Genomic DNA, 25427 nt, shown 5'->3' with positions numbered 1-25427 from the left:
GTATGATTGACATACAGTGCGTCCCAAAAGTTATGGTGAAGTTTTAAGCAAGTGAAGCTTAAACCTTCAACAAGACTTTTGGGAAATGAAGTATGTACATGGTTTATGTGTGTGTCTTTCTGTCTGTCTATACACACAAATGAAATTTAGCTGACTCTAATCCAGTTTCTAGGTATAATCATTAAAAAAAATAATATTAAGGCCATTTAAAAAGTGTCAGCCTATCTACAGTTTGGCATATAAGAACTGCTCAGATACAGAGAAAATGATAATAAGCATTTACAAACTAAATCATAGGCCAGGAAGGGCTTTCATAGTCATCTAGTTTGGGGGTGGCTAGGTGGCACAGTGGATAAAGCACTAGCCCTGGATTCAGGAATACCTGAGTTCAAATCCGGCCTCAGACACTTGACACTTACTAGCTGTGTGACCCTAGGAAAGTCACTTAACCCCCATTGCCCCGCAAAAAAAAAAAAATAGTCATCTATTTCAATTTAGATATTGGTAATCATGCAGAAGAGGCACCAGAGGAAAATCTAAATTCAAACCCTGTCCTCTTCCCTATACTTGCTGTATTACTATGAGCAAGTCAATTAATCTTCTAAGGAATTCTTTACCCCAGTGAAATTACAGATCAAATCAATCAATAAATAAGTATACACATTTATATTGAGCTTTTGGTCAAATATTATTCTCTTCATAGATGAAGAACCTAAAAACCAAAGAAAGAGGCTAGATGTAAGATGATATACTTTTCCAATTTTTAAAAAGGGAATAAATTACTTAGAAAATAATTATATTGCCTTTTATAACTTTTTAAATGAAGTTGAATCAAATTAAGGAAATGTGTAATAAAACATTGTAAAAGATTATTTGCTTTATAGAATTTGCTACAACCTAATCAAAGAAACATAGGAACTATTGGCTGACCTCTATAGACTCAGAAGTTAAGAACTACAAGGAACATTGAAATATATTTAGTTCAGACATTTCATTTTACAGATGAGAAAAAGCAAATCCCAGAGAGTTTAAGTGAGTTATCAAAGATCCCCAAGCTAGTTTATAGTGAGGTGAGAGCAGAATTCCAAACTATTTCTTTCATGAAAATAATTGTGTTATGCCAAACATTTCTTTGTGATGATATTGGGTGAGGTTTTAACATTATGTGAAATTGGTTATAGACTATTTTAAACTATAGTTTGGGAATAATTTGGTGTCTGCCCTACTTTTGTTAGTTATCAAGTTCTCATAATTTCTATTGAATGTTAATTATAGCACCCAACCCCATTAAATTAAATTCAATTTTGGTGAACATTTTCTAAGTTCATCTTAGCAATATACTTAGTTTCTTCATTTGGCTCAATAAGAATTAATCTTGCTTCCTAGGCTTTTTTTTTTCATTTTTTTCAATATTACTACCTTATCCTGATCATAATCATGTGAAATTAAATAACTCCTTAATGAGTAAACCATATATTAACAGTGAAACCAGGTTTGTGATGACACAATGGCAATTCAGCTTGAGAACTAAAACAATGCTAACTATATATACAAGCCATTATAATCCAAGGTTGAAAATGTTGCATAATTTATAGATTGCATCTTAAAGTAATATGTGAGTGCAAGACAATTCCAACAGCTGGGGGAAATGCATAAGCAAGCAAAGAGGGAGCCAAGTTGTCATAATATCAAGTATAGTTTGCTTAAAAATTTAAATTTCCCAATGTACCCCAGGGGCCAACCTACAAAACCCTTCTTAGGTAAGGAGGGAATTTCTGCACAGAAGCTGTATGGTCTTTATTTATTGGATTGGTATAAAATGCATCCACTTCCCAAAGGTTTCTGGGCATTGTACCAAAATACAGATACCACAATTAAATTAAATTAAATCCTGTGGCTAAAAACTAGTATTTCCCATTAAGAGGAGAAAGAAAACAAAAAGATTCTATTGGGAATCATTTGACCAACAAAAAAATGTCTAGCGTTGAGCCTTACAGGTATAACTTACCAGGACTTTGTTAAACTACAGAAATTATTATCCAGAAACAGAAAAGCATTCATTATACAATAGTGCTCAGTTATAGGCAAAATAACATTTTGTACAAGATCTGTGAGTCCATTTTTTTTTGCTGAGGTAATTGGGGTTAAGTGACTTGCCCAAGGTCACACAGCTAGTAAATGTCAAGTGTCTGATGCTGGATTTGAAATCAGGTCCTCCTGAATCCAGGGCCGGTGCTCTATCCACTGTGCCACCTAGCTGCCCCCGTGAATCCATTTTTTAATAGATTGGTATATATATATATATTTCAAATTGATATCATCCATTGATGATACAGATCATGTTCCTTCTATGCCCTTTCATTTCATATACTGCTTGCTTAGGTATTCCCATGAGTCTTTCATAGAGGTTCCATGAAACAGGCTGAAAATCTTTACTTTTATTAAACTATAGGTACTCATTTTCAAGATATTCTATTCATTCTTGTTTTGGTTTGATTTTGGTTTTTGTGGGGCAATGAGGGTTAAGTGACTTACCCACCATCACACAGCTAGTAAGTGTCAAGTGTCTGATGCTGGATTTGAACTCAGGTCCTCCTGAATCCAGGGCTGGTGCTTTATCCACTGTGCCACCTAGCTGCCCCCATTCTATTCACTCTTGATTTGCAACTAGCACACTAATTTTTCTATCCCTTAAGTATGTCTTTTTATAGTAATTTTTTGCATCTTTCTCAATATCTGAACACCTTGTATTTAGTTCTACCATCAACAGACAGCTCCCCACTACCCAGTAAAAACTCATCACCAGGAAATTCACCATCATGGAGATTGTATAACTTTTGGAACTCACACCTTATCAGTACCCTCAATAACTTCTGACCCCTGATTGGAAAAACTGGAGGGCAGAGAAAAAAACAAAACAAAACAAAACACCTCTGCCCAAAGCCTCCATATTAAGAAAGCTCAGAAGGCAACAAGCTTTTTATTTGCCACCAGTTCCACTTCTTGGATTCTACCCAGCATCAACATAGAATCATAGCCCTATATTGGGCACCTTCTTCAACTCTCTCCCTCACTGCTTTTTTTAACTTTCTTTTCCCCCATGATATTGTGTGCTCCTTAAGGGTAGGGACTTTCTCACTTTTCTATTTGTATCCCCAGTACTTAGTACAGCTCCTAGAAGATAGTAGGCACTTAATAAATGTTTATTGTATTATAATAAACTATATTGTGATATCATCATTCACAACATGCAGGAGAGTGATACTTATATCCCCCCAATGCTCAATGAAAAGACTCAAATGCATGTCCTTCCATTTGCTGTTTGAAGGGCTCCTCATAATGCATATTTGAAAAGAATACCTTAACACCTACAGGCTGCACGTTTGCTGTATAAATCTAGCACTTCATAAATTATTAGTATCACTAAGGAGGGAAATTAATTGTATCATTAATGTGCCCCTCATACCCCCATCTGTTGATCTTTAGCAATATCCTTTTGAAACCCAAATCTCGTAATATCATTTAGGAACGAGCTTGTAGATCACTTTGTTTCAGCTTTCAAGGTCTGTTAACGTGATTTTTGTCATTTGCAGTTTATAACTCTGGCTACACTGCTACTAAGGCAGGTTATGCATAATAATCCCAGCTGACAGATGGGCAAAGTAGTTTTTTAAAAAATGACTGAATTTGGGTGGCTTGACTATAGTAACAATAAAAAAGTAATATAAAAATGCAAAAAGTGAAAATAAGAACTTGGTTTCTAACAGTTACATATACATGGATTTTCTTTTCTTTTAGATATTACACTGGTATATCAGTGGTGGAGGAGTGGGCAGATAGTTCTATAGTTATAGAACAAATAGTCATTTTACAATCTCACTGAATTTGGTTTGGTTTGTTTTCTTATAAGAACAAATATCACATTTGATGACTTTCCGGGAGAAGAAAAGGAGAAGGAGAGAGGTTGAAATCTAGATGATGTAAATACAAAATATCAATAAATATCTATTTTAAAAGAAGAAATAGGGGCAGCTAGGTGGCACAGTGAATAAAGCACTGGCCCTGGATTCAGGAGGACCTGAGTTCAAATCCAGCCTCAGACACATGACACTAGCTCTCTGTGACCCTGGGCAAGTCACTTAACCTTCATTGCCAGAAAGAGGAGGAGGAGGAGGAGGAGGAGGAGGAGGAGGAGGAGAAGGAGAAGGAAGAATAAGAAGGAAGAAGAAATGTATCACCATAGTTCTAATAGAGAAAATTTGACCAGGCAGATAATTTTGGAACACTAGTAATTTGTGCCAATGGACAAAGATCTGGGACCATGTATGTGAAATATAAGGAGCTTGCAAATCATTTAAAATTACATTAGAGGACTCCCACTCATGTTACTTCTCATACAAAGTCTTCATTTAAATATAGCACCAAAAAAACCCCAAAAAACAACCAACAAGCACCAAAGGAAAAACACAGAAATTCAACTTTTATGGAATGTATGGCAGTAGAGCACTTTTCTAGAATCATCCATATGGTGATTAAATCTTGAATTGCAAAGAAAGGAAAGAAAAAACCAAATCTCTCTTGCTGAGAGAGTATACCCACTGTCAGCCACCCCTCCCCATCCCCACTTCACACACAAAGATGCACATGAAGTTTTAGAATCTACTAGTTTTTAATGTACCCTCTTAATACACCAGCCTAACAATTGTCGTGTCCATATCAGGAAAGTGGTGGGCAGGGTTGGGGAAGTAAGGGAAAAAAGAATATGATATGAAGTTTTCATTTCTGATCACAGATTGCTATATATACAGTACATATTCCATCTCCCAAATCAATGTTTTTTGCACAAGCTGTCTCCCTTGCCTAGAATGGGCTTCCTCTCACTACTGTCTCAGAGAACCCCTAGCATCCTTCAAAGTTCAGCTCATGTCATTATATACTTCCTATAATGTTATTTTGAAAAGAATAATCATGATAATTATCTGAGGTTGGGATAGATTCAGTGACCTGCATTATACTATAAAATGAGCTTGTACAACTGTGATTTTATCCTCCAGTTACCATTGACCAATCTCCAAATAGCCAAGTCTGGTCAAATGAAAAGATTATAAATCTAGAACTGGAAAGAACCCTAGCTACCAACTAGTCAAACCACATTATATATTTGAGAAACCTGAGATCCAAAGAAATTAATTGACTTGTAAGTGACAGATTTAATCCCCAGTTCTGGGCTTTCACTATAATTGAGCTAAGTTCAAAAATCAACCTAATCATTGCACCATAGTATCCACCATATTGAACCTCTTTTTAAAAATTACCAAAAAAATTATAATACCTATATTTAGGTTTCCTAGGGAATGTTTAAGTATTGTTATATAAATCTATGACAATTTTTTGAAACAGTCAGAGAAGGTGAGAATATGAAGAAATACATCTTCTTATATAAGTACTCTCTGAATTCTACTGATGGAAAGACTGTCCAGCTGTTGTGTATAGCAAGTGCTGTGATATATTGGTGATGGAGCACAGAAAACAATCACCTTTTTTTTCATTGAGTCTCAAAGTGAATTGAGCTATAACCTAGTGGTTTTTTTTTTAACTTGAATGTGTATGCCAAAAAATTAAGAAAGTTAAATATGATAAGTTTATTTCAAGTGATTTATTAATTCTCTGCCTAATTTAAGACTGAGGTTTATGAGCTATTTTACAGTAATAGGGAATACGGTGCATGAATAGCTTTACAATTAGAGTGATTTAAAAAAATATATGAAGCTGTACTGAGTTGATTGCACAAAGAAATTAGTCATTATGTAAGTTTTGAAATAAGCACAGAAACAAAAATCCTTTCAAAATACTGCTACTTCTCAAAAGAATGAAAGTAGGAGAATCTTACCATTCATATTCAGCCAAGAACAAAATCTTTTAACCACTATGTAATCCAAATATTCAGATAAGAACACTTTGATCTCTTGTGCCTTTTGGCCTCATTACAACTACGCATAGATTATATTGAGCAGTGGGACATTTAAAACAAACCAGTATCCTACCCTCAGATTTGTGCCCGTGACCCAATGAGATGTAGAGAACATCAACAAAATATAGAGGAGAAAAGAACATCATGGGAGGTTTGGAAATAATGTCCAAAAGGGAATCTCGGGGCAGCTAGGTAGTGCAGTGGATAGAGCACAGGCCCTGGATTCAGGAGTACCTGAGTTCAAATCCAGCCTCAGACACTTAACACGTACTAGCTGTGTGACCCTGGGCAAGTCACAAAACTCCAATTGCCTCACCAAAATAATAATAATAACAATAATAATAATAAAAAGGGAATCTCAGAGAGTCTGAATTTCAATTACATGAATGTCTATTGTCTCTAATCCCTAAAATATATAACCGAATGTGGCATTCTCCTGCTTAAGATGCTGTCCTTGTTCTTTATTGCCTCTAGGATAAAATGCCAACTCCTCGCTTTCATATCTAATATTCTTTACAATATGGCTCAAACATGATTCCAAACTGATTGCACATCACTTCTCCATCATACTATTCAGCTTGTGCTAGGGAATATACAGGATGTTCCTCCATGCCTTCTATGCTTTCTTTCCTTGTCTCTAATTCTTATAATACCCTTATAATATCTTTTATGGCTCAGCACCAGTTCTGCCTAGTTGAGAAGGCTCTTCTGATCTCCTTACTCATCCCCGACATTGCTTTGAAGTTCCTTTATATAGCTGGGGCATATACATGAAATGTGTTTAGCTTCGTTTACTATGGCATGGGAAAAAGGGATAGAGAGCTGGCTTCAGTCAGCCAAACCTGGATTTTCAAGTTTTACCACTGACATGTACAAGTCATTACTCTAGAAAAGTTGCTTGAGCTCTGAGCGCCTTAAGTAGCTCTCTACAAATAGAAGGTAAATATATACATACATACATATATATATATATATATATATATACATATGTATAAAAATATATAAGCTGTGAAGCACATACTATGTGCAAGAGACTATGCTAAGCATTTTAAAATATATTTCATTTAATTTTCATAATGATTCTTGGATGTAGGTTTGCATTTTACTGTTGATAAAACCAAGGCAGGCAGAAGAAGTTAAGTTTCTTGCCCACAGTCACACAGCAGGTAAGTGTCTGAAGAAGTATTTGAACTCCCCTGGGCCTAAGAAGTCCACATAATTCATGACATCACTAAAGGTTGTTGTTGTTTATAGTTAAGTTATATCAGTCATATCTGACTCTTTGTGACCCATTTTGGTATTTTCTTGGTAAAGATACTGGAATGGTTTGCCATTTCCTTCTCCATCTAATTTTATAGATGAGGAAACTGAAGCAAACAAGGTTAAGTGACTTACCCACGGTCACACAGCTAGTGAGTGTCTGAGGCCATATTTGGACATTGGTGTTCCTGAATCCAGATCTAGTTCTTTATCCACCACAATACCTGGAGTTGTTGTTCAGTTGTTTGAGTCATGTCTAATTCTTTGTGACCCCTTTTGGGGTTTTCTTGGCAAAGAAATTACGGTCATTTGCCATTTCCTTCTCTGATTCACTTTTTAAATGAGGACACCGAAGCCAATGGGGTTAATGACTTGCCCAGGGTCACACAGCTAGTAAGAGTCTGAAGTGGGATTTGAACTCAGGTTTTCCTGACTCCAGGTTTTACAATCTATCCACTGTGCCACCTGGCTGCCCACTACCTGGAGTCCCCATAGATAATTTTTCATACTATGGAAATAACAGTCTTGGACTAGCATTAAAAAATCATAGTTCCAGGACAGCTAGGTGGCACAGTAGATAAAGCACTGGCCTTGAATTCAGGAGGACCTGAGTTCAAGTCTCACCTCAGCCGCTTAACACATACTAGCTATGTGACACTGGGCATGTAACATAACCCTCATTGCCCCACCAAAAGAAAAAAAAATCATAGTTCCTCATGAAATGGTAGAATTGACATAATAAAGAAGATAATTTTGTGCATGTACAAATGTTACTCCTCATTCAAAGACTTCTTTCTCTTTTTATTGTACAATGCCTTATCCTAATAAGTTTTACCCATGTGTACTGGACTTTATAATATATGATTGTTAAGTGAAAAATGTTTTTACTGAATTTGGATATTATGCATACACATAATATAGATTCATATTCCATGAAGAAATTGCTTATGACACATTAAAACTATTTCCTACTTATGAATGGCCAATCTGCTCAACAGTTTCATCTAGTTTCTTCTAAAAGCAATTGGACAGGGGAAGCTAGGTGGCACAGTGGATAAAGCACTGACCCTGGATTCAGAAGGACCTGAGTTCAAATCCAGCCTCAGACACTTGACACTAGCTCTCTGTGACCCTGTGCAAGTCACTTAACTCTCATTGCCCCGCAAAAAATAAAATAAAATAAAATAAAAAATAAAAGCAATTGCACACTGTCATTCATCCAATAGATATTGACTTGATGATTGCCACATATAGTAGATGGATCAAGGAATTGTAGATCTAGGTCTGAAAGGGACCACAAAAACCATGTAGTCCAATCCCCTTACATTTTAAATATTAGGAAATTGAAGCACAGAATAATTAAATAACTTTCCCAATTTCACACAGGCTGAAGGGAACTGAAGTGGGATTAGAAATGAAATGCCATGATATAAAAAAATGGCTTTACATTACATTATATTACATATAAAATTTTCATTTCAATTTGAAAAGATTTGAAGGTAATGTGTTGGGTTTTTTTGTCCCCCTTTGGGTATTTTCCCCAGGTTCCATTATGAACCTTCAAAATGGTCCTTACTGACAATACTAATGCTTCATCATCAAGGACATATGCTTATTTTCCACTCTTCTTTAACCAATTAATAATGACCCCATCGGTTATAAACTAATCCAATTAGACACATCGAGTATTCTCATGCATGAAGTTAGTCAAAGTTCCCAGTCTGATCAAAATCATACCTGAAAAGTATATGAAGAAGGTATGGCAATTTGACTATCCCAGGGTAATCATATTTTTGGTGAACTAAGTAGAGAAAGCATTTTCCCCCTATAGCTTCTATTGATTACAAGATTTTTCTAATAATTATACTCTCTGCAATAAAAGAGGGAGAGATGTATGATAGCTAAATTTTAAATTTTCTGCAATGCTGATACCAGTCTTAGTTAACATATAGTTTTTATTGTTTGAAAATCCTTTTTTGTTCTCCACAATATCACAAAAATGTAGCTCCAACCATGTGTGGCCTGACCAAAAAAAAGTTCAGAAAATATAAATATTTACATGTATCCATTTATAATACTTAGTCAAGACTGAAGGACATAAGATGGATTCATTAAGCCAAGGACTGTCCCATTGCTTAAAGCTCTTATTAACTCTGAGTATGTTTGATTATAGAGATTAATTATGATCTTTCCTTTAAAATTATCTGAATTTTAATGAGAAATCCTCACCAGTTAGAATATCAATTAGTTGTTAGATACAGCAAACATGCAGATTATTTTCAAGTTATTTTTTAAAGATTGTATTCAAAAGTCTTCTCATGAATTAATATAAAAGATCTAATTTTAAGTAATCTCATGATATACTAATTGGCCTAGCAGAAAATTGCTTAAATGAAAAATTATATGATATATCTAGATATAATACTTGTTTTAATTAATTCAAATTACTTCATATGCATTTAAAGCAATCAATTAAATATTTTGGAAACCCAATATTATATATATATATGTATATATATATATGTGTGTGTGTGTGTATATATACATATATATACATATATACACATATACATACACATATACATACATATATATATATATATAAACACATTTTATAATTTCAAGCAGAATTTCATTTTAGTAAGTGGTTTTGCAAATCTTGTCAATGATAGGGGAAGTTGAGAGTTGTCAGGCTTGGAGTCAGAAAAACCCAAGTTCAAATTGGGCCTCAGACACTTACTACCTCTGTGACCCTGAGTAAGTCACTTAACCTCTGTTTGCCTCAGTTTCCTCAATTGTACAATAGGGATAATAATAGCACCTATCTCTCAGGGTTATTGTGAAGATCAAATCATATAATATTTATAAAACACTTAGGAAAGTGCCTGGCACATAGTAGTTTAGCAATAATTATTATTTATGATCACTCAAAACTCATACATCTTTGAACTCTGACAAATAAGGCTTGAATACTTTGGTGAACCTACAATGTACTATGTGTTCTTTAGAATGTGTTTGTTTTTCATTTTTATGTTTGGCATTTTAAAAAACTGCACGCACTTTATGAAATGGTGTGGCAGAGTGGAAATAATGTTAAATTTGAAATCTGAAGATCAGGGTTTGAATTTCAGCGCTACTGCTAAAGACAAGTCATATATTCTCTCCATGCTAAGGTTTTTTCATCTGCAAAATGAAGGGATTGAACCAGAAAGCCTTTGTAGTTTGTTCTATTTCTAAATCCATAACACTAAGTTAATACTTAAAATGATAAAAATGGCAATCTCTTTAAGAAGACTTCCTTCATCAGAGAAGGTTTAAATAAAGGGGTACTGGGAGGGGTGTCAACTTGAACTAGCTCACAGGAGAAAATTGTTGAACTTTCAATATGAGCATTTACACCTCAGAAATGAATAAAGGCTAAAAATCAAGACTTGAGGTGTTTTTTGTTTTGTTTTGTTTTGTTTTTGCTTGATTTCTAGACTGAAGTAAGTGATGGAGAAAATATTAAGAATGCAAAAAAAGAGCATTGGAATAAATGAAGCTTTCCTTAAAAGTATTAAAAAAGAATGCAAATTATACTTTAAAGTGTTCATTGTGTACATTATTTTTCTCAGAGAGCAGGTTGTTAAACATTTATCAGCACATCCCTGGTTATGGGGGAGGTTGGCCATAGGGGACAGTCTTGGGACTTCTGTGGCATTCTGAGGACTATTTGTATAATCGGAACAATTTAGATCAAGTTGAATTTCTTAATTTTAATCAAAAGAAGCTAGCCAAAGTTTTCACCTAGTCTTAGTTATATTAAAGTTTGAAATAGCAGAGGAGCACATTAGTTTGAGAGACATTTCTCTTTAATGAGTTCATTTTATAAAACACAATGAACTTTATAAAATATTTAAACAAAAAAAGGAATTAACATAGCATAAAGGCAAAAGCAGGAATATATTAGAAAAAGCAGTCAAGTGACATGGTTTTTTTATGATAGAGCTCTTTGGTGTCTGTATTCAGTTCCCTTGCATGCCTATTTATTTCTCTGTCTTCCTTTTCATTTTCCTCTCCCCTCAGGAATGCCTGTCCATGAAAATGAATTTAGAGTCTCAGACTGTCCTATCTTAGCCTATTCAGCCATCTGTCAGGGTCTTCTGCAACTGTCTGAAACTGTGGTTTATCTTGACCTTCGCAAGCAAGTTCAAATTCACAGTTTTTCTCAGTCAATTAAAAGGACTCAGACTGGCTCCCTAACGCTTTCAAAATTATAAGCCAGAAGAGGAAATGAGAAGATAACTCAACCTTCCATCCACCCACCTTCCCCCCGTTATCTTCAAGGTCTGTGACAGACTTTGTCAATCATGAATCAACATGAGATAAATTTTCTGTCATTCCATCACACTCATGATCCTATGGGAAGTTTAATCCTTGCTCTGAGCCAACACTAAAGAAAACACACACACACACAAAGAGGCCCTTACAAAAGGTTTAGTCCCAGGTGTTCTATGATAGCCAAATATAAAAATATGAGCATGGAAATAGTCACCATCACTTGAAGAATTGGAATCATCTTTTGCAACTTACTTCTATGGCAAAAGGAGGAAGCAAAATATAATGGATAAGTAAAGAGAGACAGATTCAACTCTTTCCTCATACACAATATTAAACACAATAATGAATTTCAAAGTTACTCTTAAGTTTTTATTTGGATGATTATCTTAAAAAAGAAAAGAAAAGAAAGAAACAATACATTTGATGAGAAAACATGATGCAATTGAATGTGTGCTGGATTTGAAGTCCAGTGTCCAGGGCGTGAATTTCAGTTCTGCTGAGAAATACCTGTGTGAATTACTTTGGCAAATCACTTGATTCTTCTGACCCTTTGGGACTTAATCTGCAGTGTAGATTGTAATGCTTATAGGGTATAACCTCAAAGGATTGTTGTGAAGATATAAAGAACAAATGTATATGAATATTTACCAGTTCTTGAGGGCTATTAATGCCCCTATTTATTATTAATCAAGTTTTTCTAGTATGAAACATTGTTACATTTGCTGAACTTCTTCCCATGAATGTTATTAGGTTATAGTTTGAATTGAGGGACTAAAGATGCAACAGAATGTAGCCAGTCAAATGCTCCTACAAACATCAATCCAGCACCCTGCCTGGTTAATCCAATTTGAGCCAAGATGTGGGAGTTTTGAGTCTAAAACATAATGGATCTATGAGCCTGAATGCTGCTGAGAGACCAGGGTGGTTACTTGTGCAACTGGTGTCTTCACAGGAATTTCTGAATCCCAGGGCAGCTGTGGTGCAGGCCTCAGTGGTTTGCCCCTAGAGGATGTCTGGGTGTGTCTGAATACCTAGTGAACTCTATGTACCAGAATAGAGAGCATTCTGTCCTTGACTGCCTCAGGGTTCCTGTGAAACACCCCTTCCACTGTGAGTAACTGATTATTTTTATACTGGAGGAAGTTTCACTTAGACATAGTGTGCTGTTTGATGCAAAAATTCTCAAGACCAAATTCATTTTGAAGTAAGTCAGTGACTCTTCAAGTAGAGAGCTGGGCTAAAGTGGAACAAAAATCTTAAAAAAAATTTTTTTCTAAGTCAAGGATGGGGAAGAAGTACAGTTAAAGTGGGAGGAAAAACATACCTGTTTGAAACAGCCAAAATACACAGGCAAGAGGGAAAACATCTCCACCCAACAGGAAATTAAACTGATGTTAAGAAATTCCACAGAAAGGGAGATTCTGGAAAACTCCTCATTGGATCATCACCCATGACGATAAGGAAACCTTAACTCAGATCCTATGTGACATTTAGAAAAAGAAGAATGCAAGAGTAAAAATTTTCATATCAATGTACAACACTGTACTGCTTCCTGTGTTAATTCACTCTTTAAAGACCATATTGCTCCTCTGATTTTGTTCATATTTAGCATCCTTTGTATGTCACCAAAGCCTAGTTTCTTCCCAGGTGTCTCATACTCTCTTAAGTTTGGACATCGTCAGTCAACAAGTATTTAGTAAATGCCTACTATATGTATCAGGCATGGAGTTAAATTTCAGTGATTCAAAGAACGTCAAAAGAAAACTCTTGCCTTCAAAGAGCTGACAGTTTAATGCAAGAGATGGAACAATCAAAGAAGTACAAACAAGATTGTTACACAGGATAAATTGGAGATAATAAGCAGAAAGAAGGCACTGACGTTGAGAGGGATGAGGAAAAGGCTCTTGTTGAAGGTAGGATTTTAGCCAGGACTTAAAAGATACCAGAAAAATCAGGAAGCAGACAAGAGGTGGGAGAGAATTAAAACCATGGATGAACCACTGGTGGAAATCAATTACTCAACATTTACTGTAGGCCTGCAAGAAGACAGGATTTGGTGAGAGCTGGGGAAAAGAGAGATCCTGGTATTCTGGTTTCCAACTTTGAGAGAGAAGAGAGGTGGATCCAAATTCTCTTTATGAAGAGGTCCCTGAAGAGTTTTAAAAAGACTCTGGGGAGCAGCTAGGTGGCACAGTAGATAAAGCACTGGCCCTGAATTCAGGAGGACCTAAGTTCAAATCCAGCCTCAGACACTTGACACTTAGAGGTGTGACCCTGGGCAAGTCACTTACGCCTCATTGCCCCACAAAAGTAAAATTTTTTAAAAAGACTGGGAAGAATCTGACAGACATGTGAAGGAACTAGAACTTTGATCTTATACCTATCTCTAGCTTACTACACTAAAAACTTTGCTAATTAGCAAACATTTAGCAGCACATCTGTTTATACAGTCAAACAATGTAGATACTCTAAGAATATTTTGGACTTATTTGGGAAATTGAAGAAAAAGAATAACTAATAATGATATAAAATAATATAATAGCTAGAAGTTATATAGCATTTTAATGTTTGGAAAGCACTTTACAAATATTATCTAATATTATGCTCATGAGAATTAGATGATATTATTATCCCCATTTTGCAATTTAAAAAATTGAGGCACAGAGAGGTTATATGATTTGCCCATGGTTGTACAGCTTATATCACAGGGTAAATTTGAACTCTGGTCTTCTGGATTTCAAGCCTCTATCCACTGCACCACCTTGAACAAGACAACAATAAAGCAATGGTAGCATATTGATGAAGTTCTTCACCCAAACCTCTTAGACCTTGAAGTGAAGCACACAAATGCAGTATGTGAATTCCTAGATCAAACAGGAGTTAGAGATGAGAATCAGTAAGGGAGGTCAGAATGTGGGAGCGCAAAATTGTGCTGCCTTTTACTGACATAGCCTGGGCAGCTAGGTGGCTCAGTGGAAAGAGTCCCAGGTCTGGAATTAGGAAGACATTTTCCTGAACTTAAATCTGACCTCAGACACTAGCTGTATGACCCTGGGCAAGTCACTTAACTTTGTCTCAGTTTCCTCATCTGCAAAATGAGATGGAGAGTGAAATGACAAACATCTCCACTGTCTTTACCAAGAAAACCCCCAAATGGGTCACAGAGTTGAACATGACTGAAATGATAAAACAACAAATGATAATAACCTTTTTTGATACTATGAGTTATATGGACCTTATAGGTGCAGGGGAAGTTATCAACCTTCTTGCTATCCCATAATGTTTGCTTGTCAGGGGTTTCCATCCCGGATAAAACTAAAAGCTTAGAGGACTATGTGTATCTCTGGGGAGGCCCAGTATAAAGAGAAGAGTTATATTTGGATGTTTATGGGCTTAATTAAGTGAGACGATTGCAGTTTTTGACAGAAGTTAAGATCTATGTTATGGTCAGTGTTTTCTTAGCCTAAGTGCTCCCATAAGGGCTGTGAGCCCTTTCTTTTTTTCTGTGAAATGTGGATATAAGCCAAATTCTACCTTATTCAGATGAAATTTTGGTTCAAAGGAAAAACCAAGGATTATTAAGGACTCCCTCAATATTGAAACTGGTCCCTTTAAACCCAAAGTTTAAATTATGACATATAGATTACACATGTGTATCAAGTATGCCCTGTACTTACGATCCTAGAGCTAGCTACATCTGCTCTTCAAAGTTCTAGAAGAACCTTTTAGGGGCTGGAAGTTTCTGTCTATCTAGCCATTAACACAAGGTCCCATTTTCCATGTGTTTTCACCTCAGTTAACCACCAATGACTAATTATCATTTTAACCAATTAACATCACTTATCCTCTTTTTAAAGGGATGTTTATTTCAAAGATACAGCAAGAACATAAATTCAAACATTTCCCCTCAATGAGTTGGGGACAAACTCTCCCCTATGTCACCCTGATATCTGGGGAGACCAGGCCCATATTTAACCCAGTTTCTATATAGAATTGGTCTCTTCAAGTTCATATCCAAATGTGGCATCACTGCCTAATGAGTTCTCATCTCGATTACCATGGACCTAAGCCCAAAGGTTGTTCCTCAAGGCACTGATGCCAGACTGCCTGTAAAATCCAGCCTGGACTCAATACTCAGAAACCTGGGTACTCATCCATCTTAATCTCCTGACCTTTCAAAACTCACAAGACCATAGCCTCCAAATTAATCTCCACCTAAAACAAAAGAACAAACTCCAAGAGCAACAAACAACTGACAACTGCATTCATAGGTCCCAAATTGAACTTGGAGGGAGAGGGTTCAACACCTCTGTCCTTAAAGCACTGTTTCTCATCAGATTCCATTATAAAAGGAGTCAAACCAAGAGTAGCGTTTCATTGAAAGTGACTGAGACCAGGGCAGCTAGGTGGTGCAGTGGATAAAGCACTGGCCCTGGATTCAGGAGGACCCAAGTTCAAATCCAGCCTCAGACACTTGATACTTACTAGCTGTGTGACCCTGGGCAAGTCATGTAACCCCCATTGCCCCTCAAAAACAAACAAATGAAAGCGACTGAGACCAAGTAAATTCTTTTGACACCATCTCCAGTCTCAGTTCTCCAACTTTAGCCAGTAAAAGAGGCTTTTGTCTTCTATATGGTCAGAAGCCTGGGACTAGTTTCAGAATGTCTGCCCATTCTACAAAGTCCTTCCCAAGATATTTCAATTACAAATCATCTTAGGCCTCCCAAAAGCAGATTCCTCAGCCTCTTTCATCTGGGGAGAAGCATCAGATTAGCTTTGCACATCTGCCAGTCCCTCATTACATATATCAAAAAGGAGACAGCTCAAAAACCAAGAGAGAAAATTCATAATGGAAAAATGGCTACTTTCTATTTAGAAAATATAGGGGTTAGATTTAGTGTCTTCTGATAATGGTGAATAGGTTCTACATTTCTACAATGATCAGGGAAAAGGAACAAGTTTCAGAGTGGACGAAAGGGAAGTTACATACTACAGGGTGGGCCAAATGTCATGATGTTTTAATATCTTTTTGAAAATTATTTTTTCTTTATTTTTCTTCATTTATGAACTTTGATTTTTTACATAAGATGTAAATTCATTTCCTAGGTAGAGATAGAGATACAAAGATACTGTATATGGTGCTATGATATTGTAAATTAAGAACAAAAAGTAAAGGATTTATTAAATATTGAAAACTCTTTGTGACTTTTGGCCCCCTCTGTATTTTTTTTATTCTAGTGATTCCTCTGTATAGAGATATTGCCCTATTAGTGTGTACTGAACTATAAAAAAGAATTTTAAACAAGCAACTTTGACACTAAAACCTTAAAACTGAGGTAGACTAAATATGAAGTTATCAATATTACTACTCCAATGGTTAACACATTAGGCACCCACATTGCTCGCCTTCCTTTCATTTCTGTTATATGGAGATTTAAAAATCTGTAAAATCATAGTTATTATTGTTCTGTTATGAACCCTATTTTTTACTCTATGAATGAACCCTATCTAAGCTACAACTGGTTTTCCAGCATCTTGCTTCTCACAGGAAAGAGAATACAAAATGTAAATAAATGTGGCGTGGAGATACTCAGTGATGACATATAGAGCAGTGGTAGTAAAGATAAGATCAAGGATATAGGTAGAGGAAGCTAGCTGTTATTATAGGATAAGAGAGGAATCTATAGATCAAGGAAAGGAGAGGAAAACTAAAGATAGTTTCGAAGAATCTTCACATGAGAAATGAAAGTCTCCCAGAAAAAGAGGAAAAATAGAATTTGAAAATAAATGGAGAAAGATGAATAACTACAAATCAAAGTACAAGGAGACAGAAAATAAACTGACCTGTTAGGTAAACCATATCTAACTTGAGAAAAAAACAAACATGTATTGTCATGAAATAATAATAATGGCATAGCATAATAAATTAAATGACTCCATGTATAGACATAAGTATATATATATATATATATATATATATATATATATATATATATATATATGTGTGTGTGTGTGTGTGTGTGTGTGTATACATATATACACATATACATGTATGTATGTACATATACATACATACATACATATATATATATATAATGTTTGTAGCTTTGTGTATATGTAAATAGTGCTACAATGTGGGTTGCAGGCACAGATGTCAGATTCCATAGCTATATATATTTTAGACCTCATTTCTCTTTTGATGTTTGACCTTTAATTTAAAGCCTATTTTGTTCTGACTATTGGTTTATTGAAATAGAGTTTTCATTAGCTAATGTGTGTATTATTCAATTATGCCTGATTAAATTGATGGGGAAAGATGCTTTTAACACCAAAGGTTTGTTCCTGAAATCCCAGCCAAATTAAATGCAGCCTGATCTGTATCTACACATAAAACCGAGTCAACCTTTCAAATTAAATTGACAACTAAAGTCTTTTAAAGTGCATTACATGTAGAAGGTATCTGGAGATGACAAGAAGAAAACGTGTTCTCCCTGTCTTAAGTCTCTCCCCAACCCATTTCATCCTCCACACATGTGCTGAAGCAATTTTTCCTAAGATACTCAGTCAGTCCCACATTCAATAAATTCCCCTGGCTACATATTACTGCTATAATCAGATAAAAACTCCTATATGACTCTTAAAAGTCTGTATGGCATCCAGGTGGTACCATGGCTAAACACTGTACCTGGAGTCAGGAAGACTGTATACAAATTTGACATAAGGGGTAGCTAGGTGGGAGGGAGGGGATAATCAAACCATACATTAGAATAGTTATCCTTGATTAACCAAGATGATATTTACATTTTAAAGCCAATTTATACATACATACATACATAATACATGCACACATGTGCATACACACACACACACACATTGAATTTTTCTTCCACCAGAATTGAGGCTCTTGAGACACAATAAGGAGAATACATTACTACATTATTTTTTGTAAGATTATATTATATTTCTTTTTTTCTAGGTGGACCTTTTAGTCCCTACCAAAGTGACTGGCATCATTACCCAAGGAGCTAAAGATTTTGGTCATGTACAATTTGTAGGTTCCTATAAACTGGCATATAGCAATGATGGAGACCATTGGACCATATACCAAGATGAAAAGCAAAGAAAAGATAAGGTAAGAAAACCGTTTGCTTGGTATATAAGAGGTAAGGATAGGGAGGAAAGTCGCTGTCCCTCATCTGAAACCACTTCAATAGTTTGAATGAACCTGTTAATTCATTAATTAAAATGATCCAATCAGGTATGTGTGTGTGTGTGTGTGTGTGTATACACACACATATGTATTTATATATATGTATATGTGTATACACACACACACACAAACAGCTCAACATAGGAGGCATATCAATCCACAGGGTTTGAAAACTCACATGGTATCTAATTAGGACATGCTCCACAAAAATTAACTAAAATGTACTGATGATGGAGAATTATATATATTGAGGAAATGTGTCATATTGAACCTGATAAAGAGCACAAAAAAGAATTCAGCTATCCCTCCTTGGCCATAAAAATGTCTTCCATACCTAACTTGGCAATATAACATATGTGAATGCTTTATCAATAATGTACTTTTTTATTTGAGATTATTTTCTTCAATGTGTTCCTTTTTAAAAGGACAAATGTGTTACACTAATATATATGTACATATATGTGTGTGTGTGTATATATATGTATATATATGTGTGTGTGTGTGTATACTAATATACTAATACATACTTCTTTTGACAGTAGAGAGCTAGCTTCAAAATCAGAAAGACCTCATTTCCATTCTGCCTTTGACACATACTCACTATATGATCACTTAACATGCAATTTGTAGAATAGATCCTGATCTATATTGTCATTGGAGTTTCCTCACTAGGACTTTCCTCTCAATTGTAGGTCTAATTAAAATTGTAGGTTTATATGAACTGATCTATAGTGAAGTGAACAGAAGCAGGAGAACATTGTGCACAGTGACAGCAATATTGTTGGATGAAAAACTGTGAATGACTTTACTAATCTTAGCAGTACAATGATCTAAGAAAATCCCAAAGGACTAATGGTTAAGCATACTATTCACCTTTAAAGAAAGAACTGATATTGATTGAACACAGAGCATGCTATTTTTTACTTTCTTTCATTTAAAAAAATAATAAAATAAAATAATCCTTAAAAATAAAATTGTAGGTTTAGTTAGAAATCAGAGATCTAGTTTTTAAATTTGTATATATGTAATTGCAAGAAGTTTTTAAAATTTCAAATAAGTATAATCTTCATGAGTTGAATATTATCCTTCATTACCATATTAGTCATTTTGTACAAGAAAACTTGAATAAAAGAAAAATGAAAGTAATAACAGCATGCTTCAGTCTGTATTCAATCAATATCAGTTATTTTTTTTTGATAGATAGTATATTTCATCAATAGGCCTTGCATATTGTTTTGGGTCATTGTATTGTTGAGAATAGTTGTCTTTCACAGTTCTTCAAACAATATTGCTGTTTCTGTGCACAATGTTTCACTTCACTATACATCAGTTCATAGAAGTCTTTCCAGGCCTTTCTGAAATCATCCTACTTGTCATTTCTTATAACACAATAACATTCCATCACCAACATATACCACAGCTTCTTTAGCCATTCCCCAACTGATGGGCATTCCTTTGATTTCCAATTCTTAATCACCACAAAAAGATGCTATAAATACTACCTCACAGCTATCAGAGTAGCAAATATAACAAAAATGGAAAATATTGGATGTTGGAGGGGATGTGGGAAAGCTGGGATACTAATCCATTGTTGGTAGAGTTGTGAAAAGATCCAACCATTCTGAGAGCAATTTGGAACTATGCCCTAAGAGCTATAGAACTAGGCATACGCTTTGATCCAGCAATACTACTGCTAGGGTTATATCCCAAAGACAACCCCATATTTTTCTTTGTAAAAAATTTTTCTATTTTTTTCTGCTTCTTTCTCCCCATTTCCCTCCCCCTTTTCCATACCTCCCCTCCCTGCTCCAGCCCTAGGGAGAGGGTCAGTCTGGACCTATCATTTCCTCTCTCGGTACAATTCCCAGTGTGGAAATTCCTCTACTAATGATGATTGACAATTTATAATCTTAGAGACCCTTTTAAGCCACTGAGAAGTACAGTAACTTACGTGTGGTCGCACAGCTAGAATGTGTCAAAGATACTTGAACCTAGTGTTTCTGATCTTGAGGCCAGCTTTCTCTTCACTGTATCCTGATGTCTCTTGGCATCTTCTTATGTAAAAATAACACTTTACATTTTGAAGAGCTATTTTTTCATTGGCACTATCTTTATGTGGAGAAAATATGACCTAGTGAATACAAATGTATACTTGAAGCCTGGTAAACCTGAATTCAAGTCTTGAATCTGACACAAGTGACCATGGGAACCTAGACAAGTTCTCTAAGTAAATCTCTAGGAGGATGGATTGAAGAGTGTCAGTCAATATTAGCAGAGTGAATTTCTTTTTGGATGACTTGCCCACACCAATGAAATTACAGCTCTGTTCCTATTCCCTCTCATTGGAATGCCATTTACCTTAACTTTCCAGATTTACTTGCAATTAGAGCTTCTGAGGCAAGTTCAATGAGAGCTATATGGGAGGGCCTGGATAATGGAATCTATAGTCATAGCTTCTAGGACAGTCTCTACATTGATGTTCAATTTACTCGGCTAGAAAACACTGTTCTGGAATATAAGGATCAAGGAAAGATACACCATCATTTTCTAAATTCTCTCTGTACCATGTTATAGACTGTTTGGGGACCACTTGTGATTCACAGGCTGATGTTACTATTGTCAACCAGAGGAGACTGAAGTTGATTAAATTCTAGAATTTCTTCCATATTTTAGCGACAAAAAACAGTGCCCAGGGTAGGGGGAGTAAAAGAAACAGGTAGAAAGAATGATTAAATTTCATTTCTGCATCGTATTATATTGGCCAACACATACCCACTCTGCCTAAGCAAGAGGATAAGGGTTCAAGTAAAAGGCAGGTCCATTCCATGAAACTGGTCTGAAAATTCATTACCTCTCTAAAAATGAAAATAGCCACCAAGTTGAATTTGGCCTACTATCAAACTTATATAATTGTACATTTGATATAATTCTTCCACTTGTGTCATTTATTTTGACATTAATCAATCAAAAAGCATTAAACACTTACCCTTACTAGCTAAGTGACCCTGAATAACTCATAAAATTTATGGATCTTAGTTTTGTCATCAGTAAATTTAGGAAACTGGACTTGGTAGTTTCTAAGATCTCTTCCAGCTGTAAATCTATTCAATGATACTGTAAGCCAAGCCCTGGGTAGACAGAAAAGGCAAAAACAGTTTTGCCCTCAAGGATCTCATCATGGTCTAATGGGGTCGAAGACAAGAAGTGAAAATTAAGTTGGAAAAGATAGATACACATGTTTTTATATATGTAGATATATATATATATGCATAGATATCACACAGACACCATATTATAGGTTCATTTGTGAGTATAGCAGCATCTGTTTCACTAAAATGAATTTGCCATTTGATAATTAGAATTATCAAACTTGGTTGATGGGAACTGATTACACTGTAGCAAGAGAGATGAGAGACAGAATAGAGTCCATGTATTTGTGTATTTCCTATACTTGAGATTTGTTAGTTATAGACTCAGAATAAGTGAGATGTTGGGACTCTTTATCTGGCAGTCAATTTAATCTGACATTCATCCATATCCACAGTTGTGAAGGTCTTCTCAGTTTGATGAATATAAAAGATTTGCTTTTAGTGACTAACAGATGTCCTTTGGGAGAAGATAGGTCTTTACTATATAAAGATCTACAATCTTCTCCTCAAATGTTTTAGACCTTATTCCAAGAATAAATATGTTATACAAACACTCCCACTCATGTTTGAAATGATTGAGATTTATAAGAAAAAAAATGACTATATGAGCAAATGACAGGCAAAGGACTAGAAATGGATGGGCAACTTACCTTCTCCTTCTAAGAAACTAGAATAACTTACTGTGGAGCCATTTTACTGCTGGGATCAATACCCAGTATTAAGAACTAAAAACATTTCCAAATGTCTGATTGCCTCCTGAACATAAATTTCTCAATATTTTCATCCCATTCCTTATCATTTAGGAAGTCAACAATTCCATAATGGATACTTTTATAGAAAAATTAATTCAAAATTCCACATACCTGGTTTTAGATAAGTAAAAGGCACGTAGTGATATACAGATGTCTCTAAGGCTATAATTTTAGAGAAAGTCATCAAAATATTTATTGTAAATAATGAACTGGTAAATCATGTCGAATGTAAAGCCTTGCAGCAAGAGTTCTTCAGGGTCATTGCTTTTCCTCTCCTTGTCATTACTTAATCAAAACTGAATTCTTAGAGAAAGTTATAAATGAAAATTAATAAGGAAAGTAGTTATTAATCACAGAGTTAATTTCAGAAGTGATATATTCAGACATATATACATTTCACACACATATGTGTGTATATAATATAGATATACATATATAATGTAGATACACACATATATGTATATGTGTGCATATATAATGTAGATATGTGATGCATATCTATGCACATATATAATGTAGATATGTGACACACATATATACACATATACATGCACATGTAGATTATATATAATGTGTATGTGTATATATGTGTGTATATAAATATATGTGTGTATAAAATAAAGTTCACATGCATAGGTTATTATTAAAATAGAAGAAAATAGCTACAAAAGAAACCAAATTGTTCCAGACTCCTAAAACTTTTTGACATATCAAGTTGCCTCAATTATAAAAGACTGAATTGAATTGCACCTAAAACATGAGCCCTAAACACCAGGAGACAATTCAGTAGTAGCCTCCTTCCCCTATTTGCATTTTCTGCCTTTGAATTTTGGAGAGAAGGAAACATCACCCAAGGAACATAAGTAAAAACATAAGATATGGAAAAAAATGTAAATGTCATGAAAATAAAAATGGTCATGATAACAAAACTGTGATTTTATTACCGTGTAAAATTTTCATTGTGACAACTATCTCCCATGTTGCAGATCAGCTAACCATCTATTAACAATAGGTTCCTGTCTATAACAATTTGAAAGATGCTTTGAAAAGAATCACAATGATATACTGTGAAAAGACTTTCAGTGCCCTTGAGGGAAAAAGACATATAAATATGACGTACTTATTAATTCCATAATTATTATTTGTTACTGTAATCAATCAACAAGAATTTGTTAAGCGTCTACCATGTGTCAGACACCAAACTAGGTTGTGAGGATACAAATTAAAACAACAACAAAAAAAACCAAATAAATAGATTAATGGATGAATGAATTATTGAATGGATGAATGAATGGACAATATAGTTTCTGCTTTCAAAGAGTTTACATTCTACTTGCTAACATGTTCACAGATGGGTAAGTTAAAAAATACCCAGGTTCTGAGCAATAATAGCTCAGAACATTAGGAATTGTCACCTTGAAGGAAGTGTCTTGTGTTGAGACTTGAAGGGAGTTACATATTATGAGGTATGGATGCAGAGAAAAAGCATTCTCATCATAGCTAACAGCTTGTTCAAAGGCACAGAGGTAGGAGATTTGTCATTTAAATTCAAAATAGCAATCAGTCCAATTTTTTTGCTGTTGTTTCTGTTCAGGCATTTCACTTATGTCTGACTCTTCATGAACCCATGTGAAGTTCTCTTTTTTTTAATAGAATTTTATTTTACAAAATATATGTAAAAACAAAATTTTAACATCAATTTTTTATGAAGTTCTCTTGGCAAAGATAATGGAATGGTTTGCCATTTCTTACTCCAGTACATTTTACAAATGAGGAAACTGAGGCAAAGAGGGTTAAAGGACTTCCCCAAGGTCACATGTATAGCAATTGTCTGAGGCTGGATTTGCATTTCAGGTCTTCCTGACTCCAAACCTAGCAATCTATCCACTGTACCACCTATATAAAATATAAATATATAAATATATAAAAGGGGGTAGGGGGTGGGGAGGAAGTTCTAATGTATAACCATCTTAAAAGATAGGCTCTGGTCAGATTGTTAAGGACTTTAAGTGACAGAGGACATTGTATTTTATTCTCTTTTTTAAGGTCTTTATTGAATTTTTTTTCCCCCAATTACATGGAAAAACAATTTTACCATCCATTTTTAAAACTGTGTTCCAAATTCTCTTCCTCGATCCCTGCACACACACCCCACCCTTAAAAACACAAGCAATTCAATATGTTATACATGTGTGGTCATGCAAAACATTTTCATATTAGACAAGCTGTGAAAGAAAACAGACAAAAAAACGTTAGCAAAAGAAAATTAAAAATATGCGTCAATCTCTATTCAGACACCATCAATTCTTTCTTTGGAGATGGATTGCATTTTTCCTAAGTCCTTCAGAGTTGCCTTGGATCACTGCATTGCTAAGAATAGCCAAGTCATTCATAGCTGATCATCTTGCAATGTTGCGGTTTCTTTGTATACAGTATATCTCACTTCACATCAGCTCATGTAAGCCTTTCCAGGTTTTTCTGATAGCATCCTTCTCATGATTTCCCACAGCACAATAGAACCCATCATAATCTCATCCCACAATTTGTTCATGCCCAATTGATGGGCATCTTCTCAATTTTTAATTCTGTGCACCAGAAAAGGGCTGTCATAAATAATTTTTGTACATATATGTCCTTTAACTTTGTGGTTTTTATCTCTTTTTGGATGCTGACATAGTAGTGGTATTACTTGTTCAAAGAGTATGCAGGGTTTTATAGCCCCAAATTGCTCTATACATTGTTTGAATTGGTTACCATTCCAC

General features: G+C 35.0%; 1 protein-coding gene across 1 annotated transcript in view; it reads left to right on the top strand.

Moving 5' to 3' along the window:
* The window catches only part of EDIL3 (EGF like repeats and discoidin domains 3), a 580643-nt gene that overhangs the window by 507376 nt on the left and 47840 nt on the right, over positions 1–25427 (top strand). Inside the window, exon 10 of the mRNA XM_043978117.1 lies at positions 18531–18686. Within this exon, the coding sequence (XP_043834052.1) occupies positions 18531–18686 (156 nt within the window). The remainder of the gene's footprint in view (positions 1–18530; positions 18687–25427) is intronic.

The sequence above is a fragment of the Dromiciops gliroides genome, chromosome 1 (genome assembly GCF_019393635.1).
Source record: "Dromiciops gliroides isolate mDroGli1 chromosome 1, mDroGli1.pri, whole genome shotgun sequence".
NCBI lineage: Eukaryota > Metazoa > Chordata > Mammalia > Microbiotheria > Microbiotheriidae > Dromiciops > Dromiciops gliroides.
Note: the sequence above shows the minus strand (reverse complement) of the source record. Positions and strands in the feature narration are given on the sequence as shown.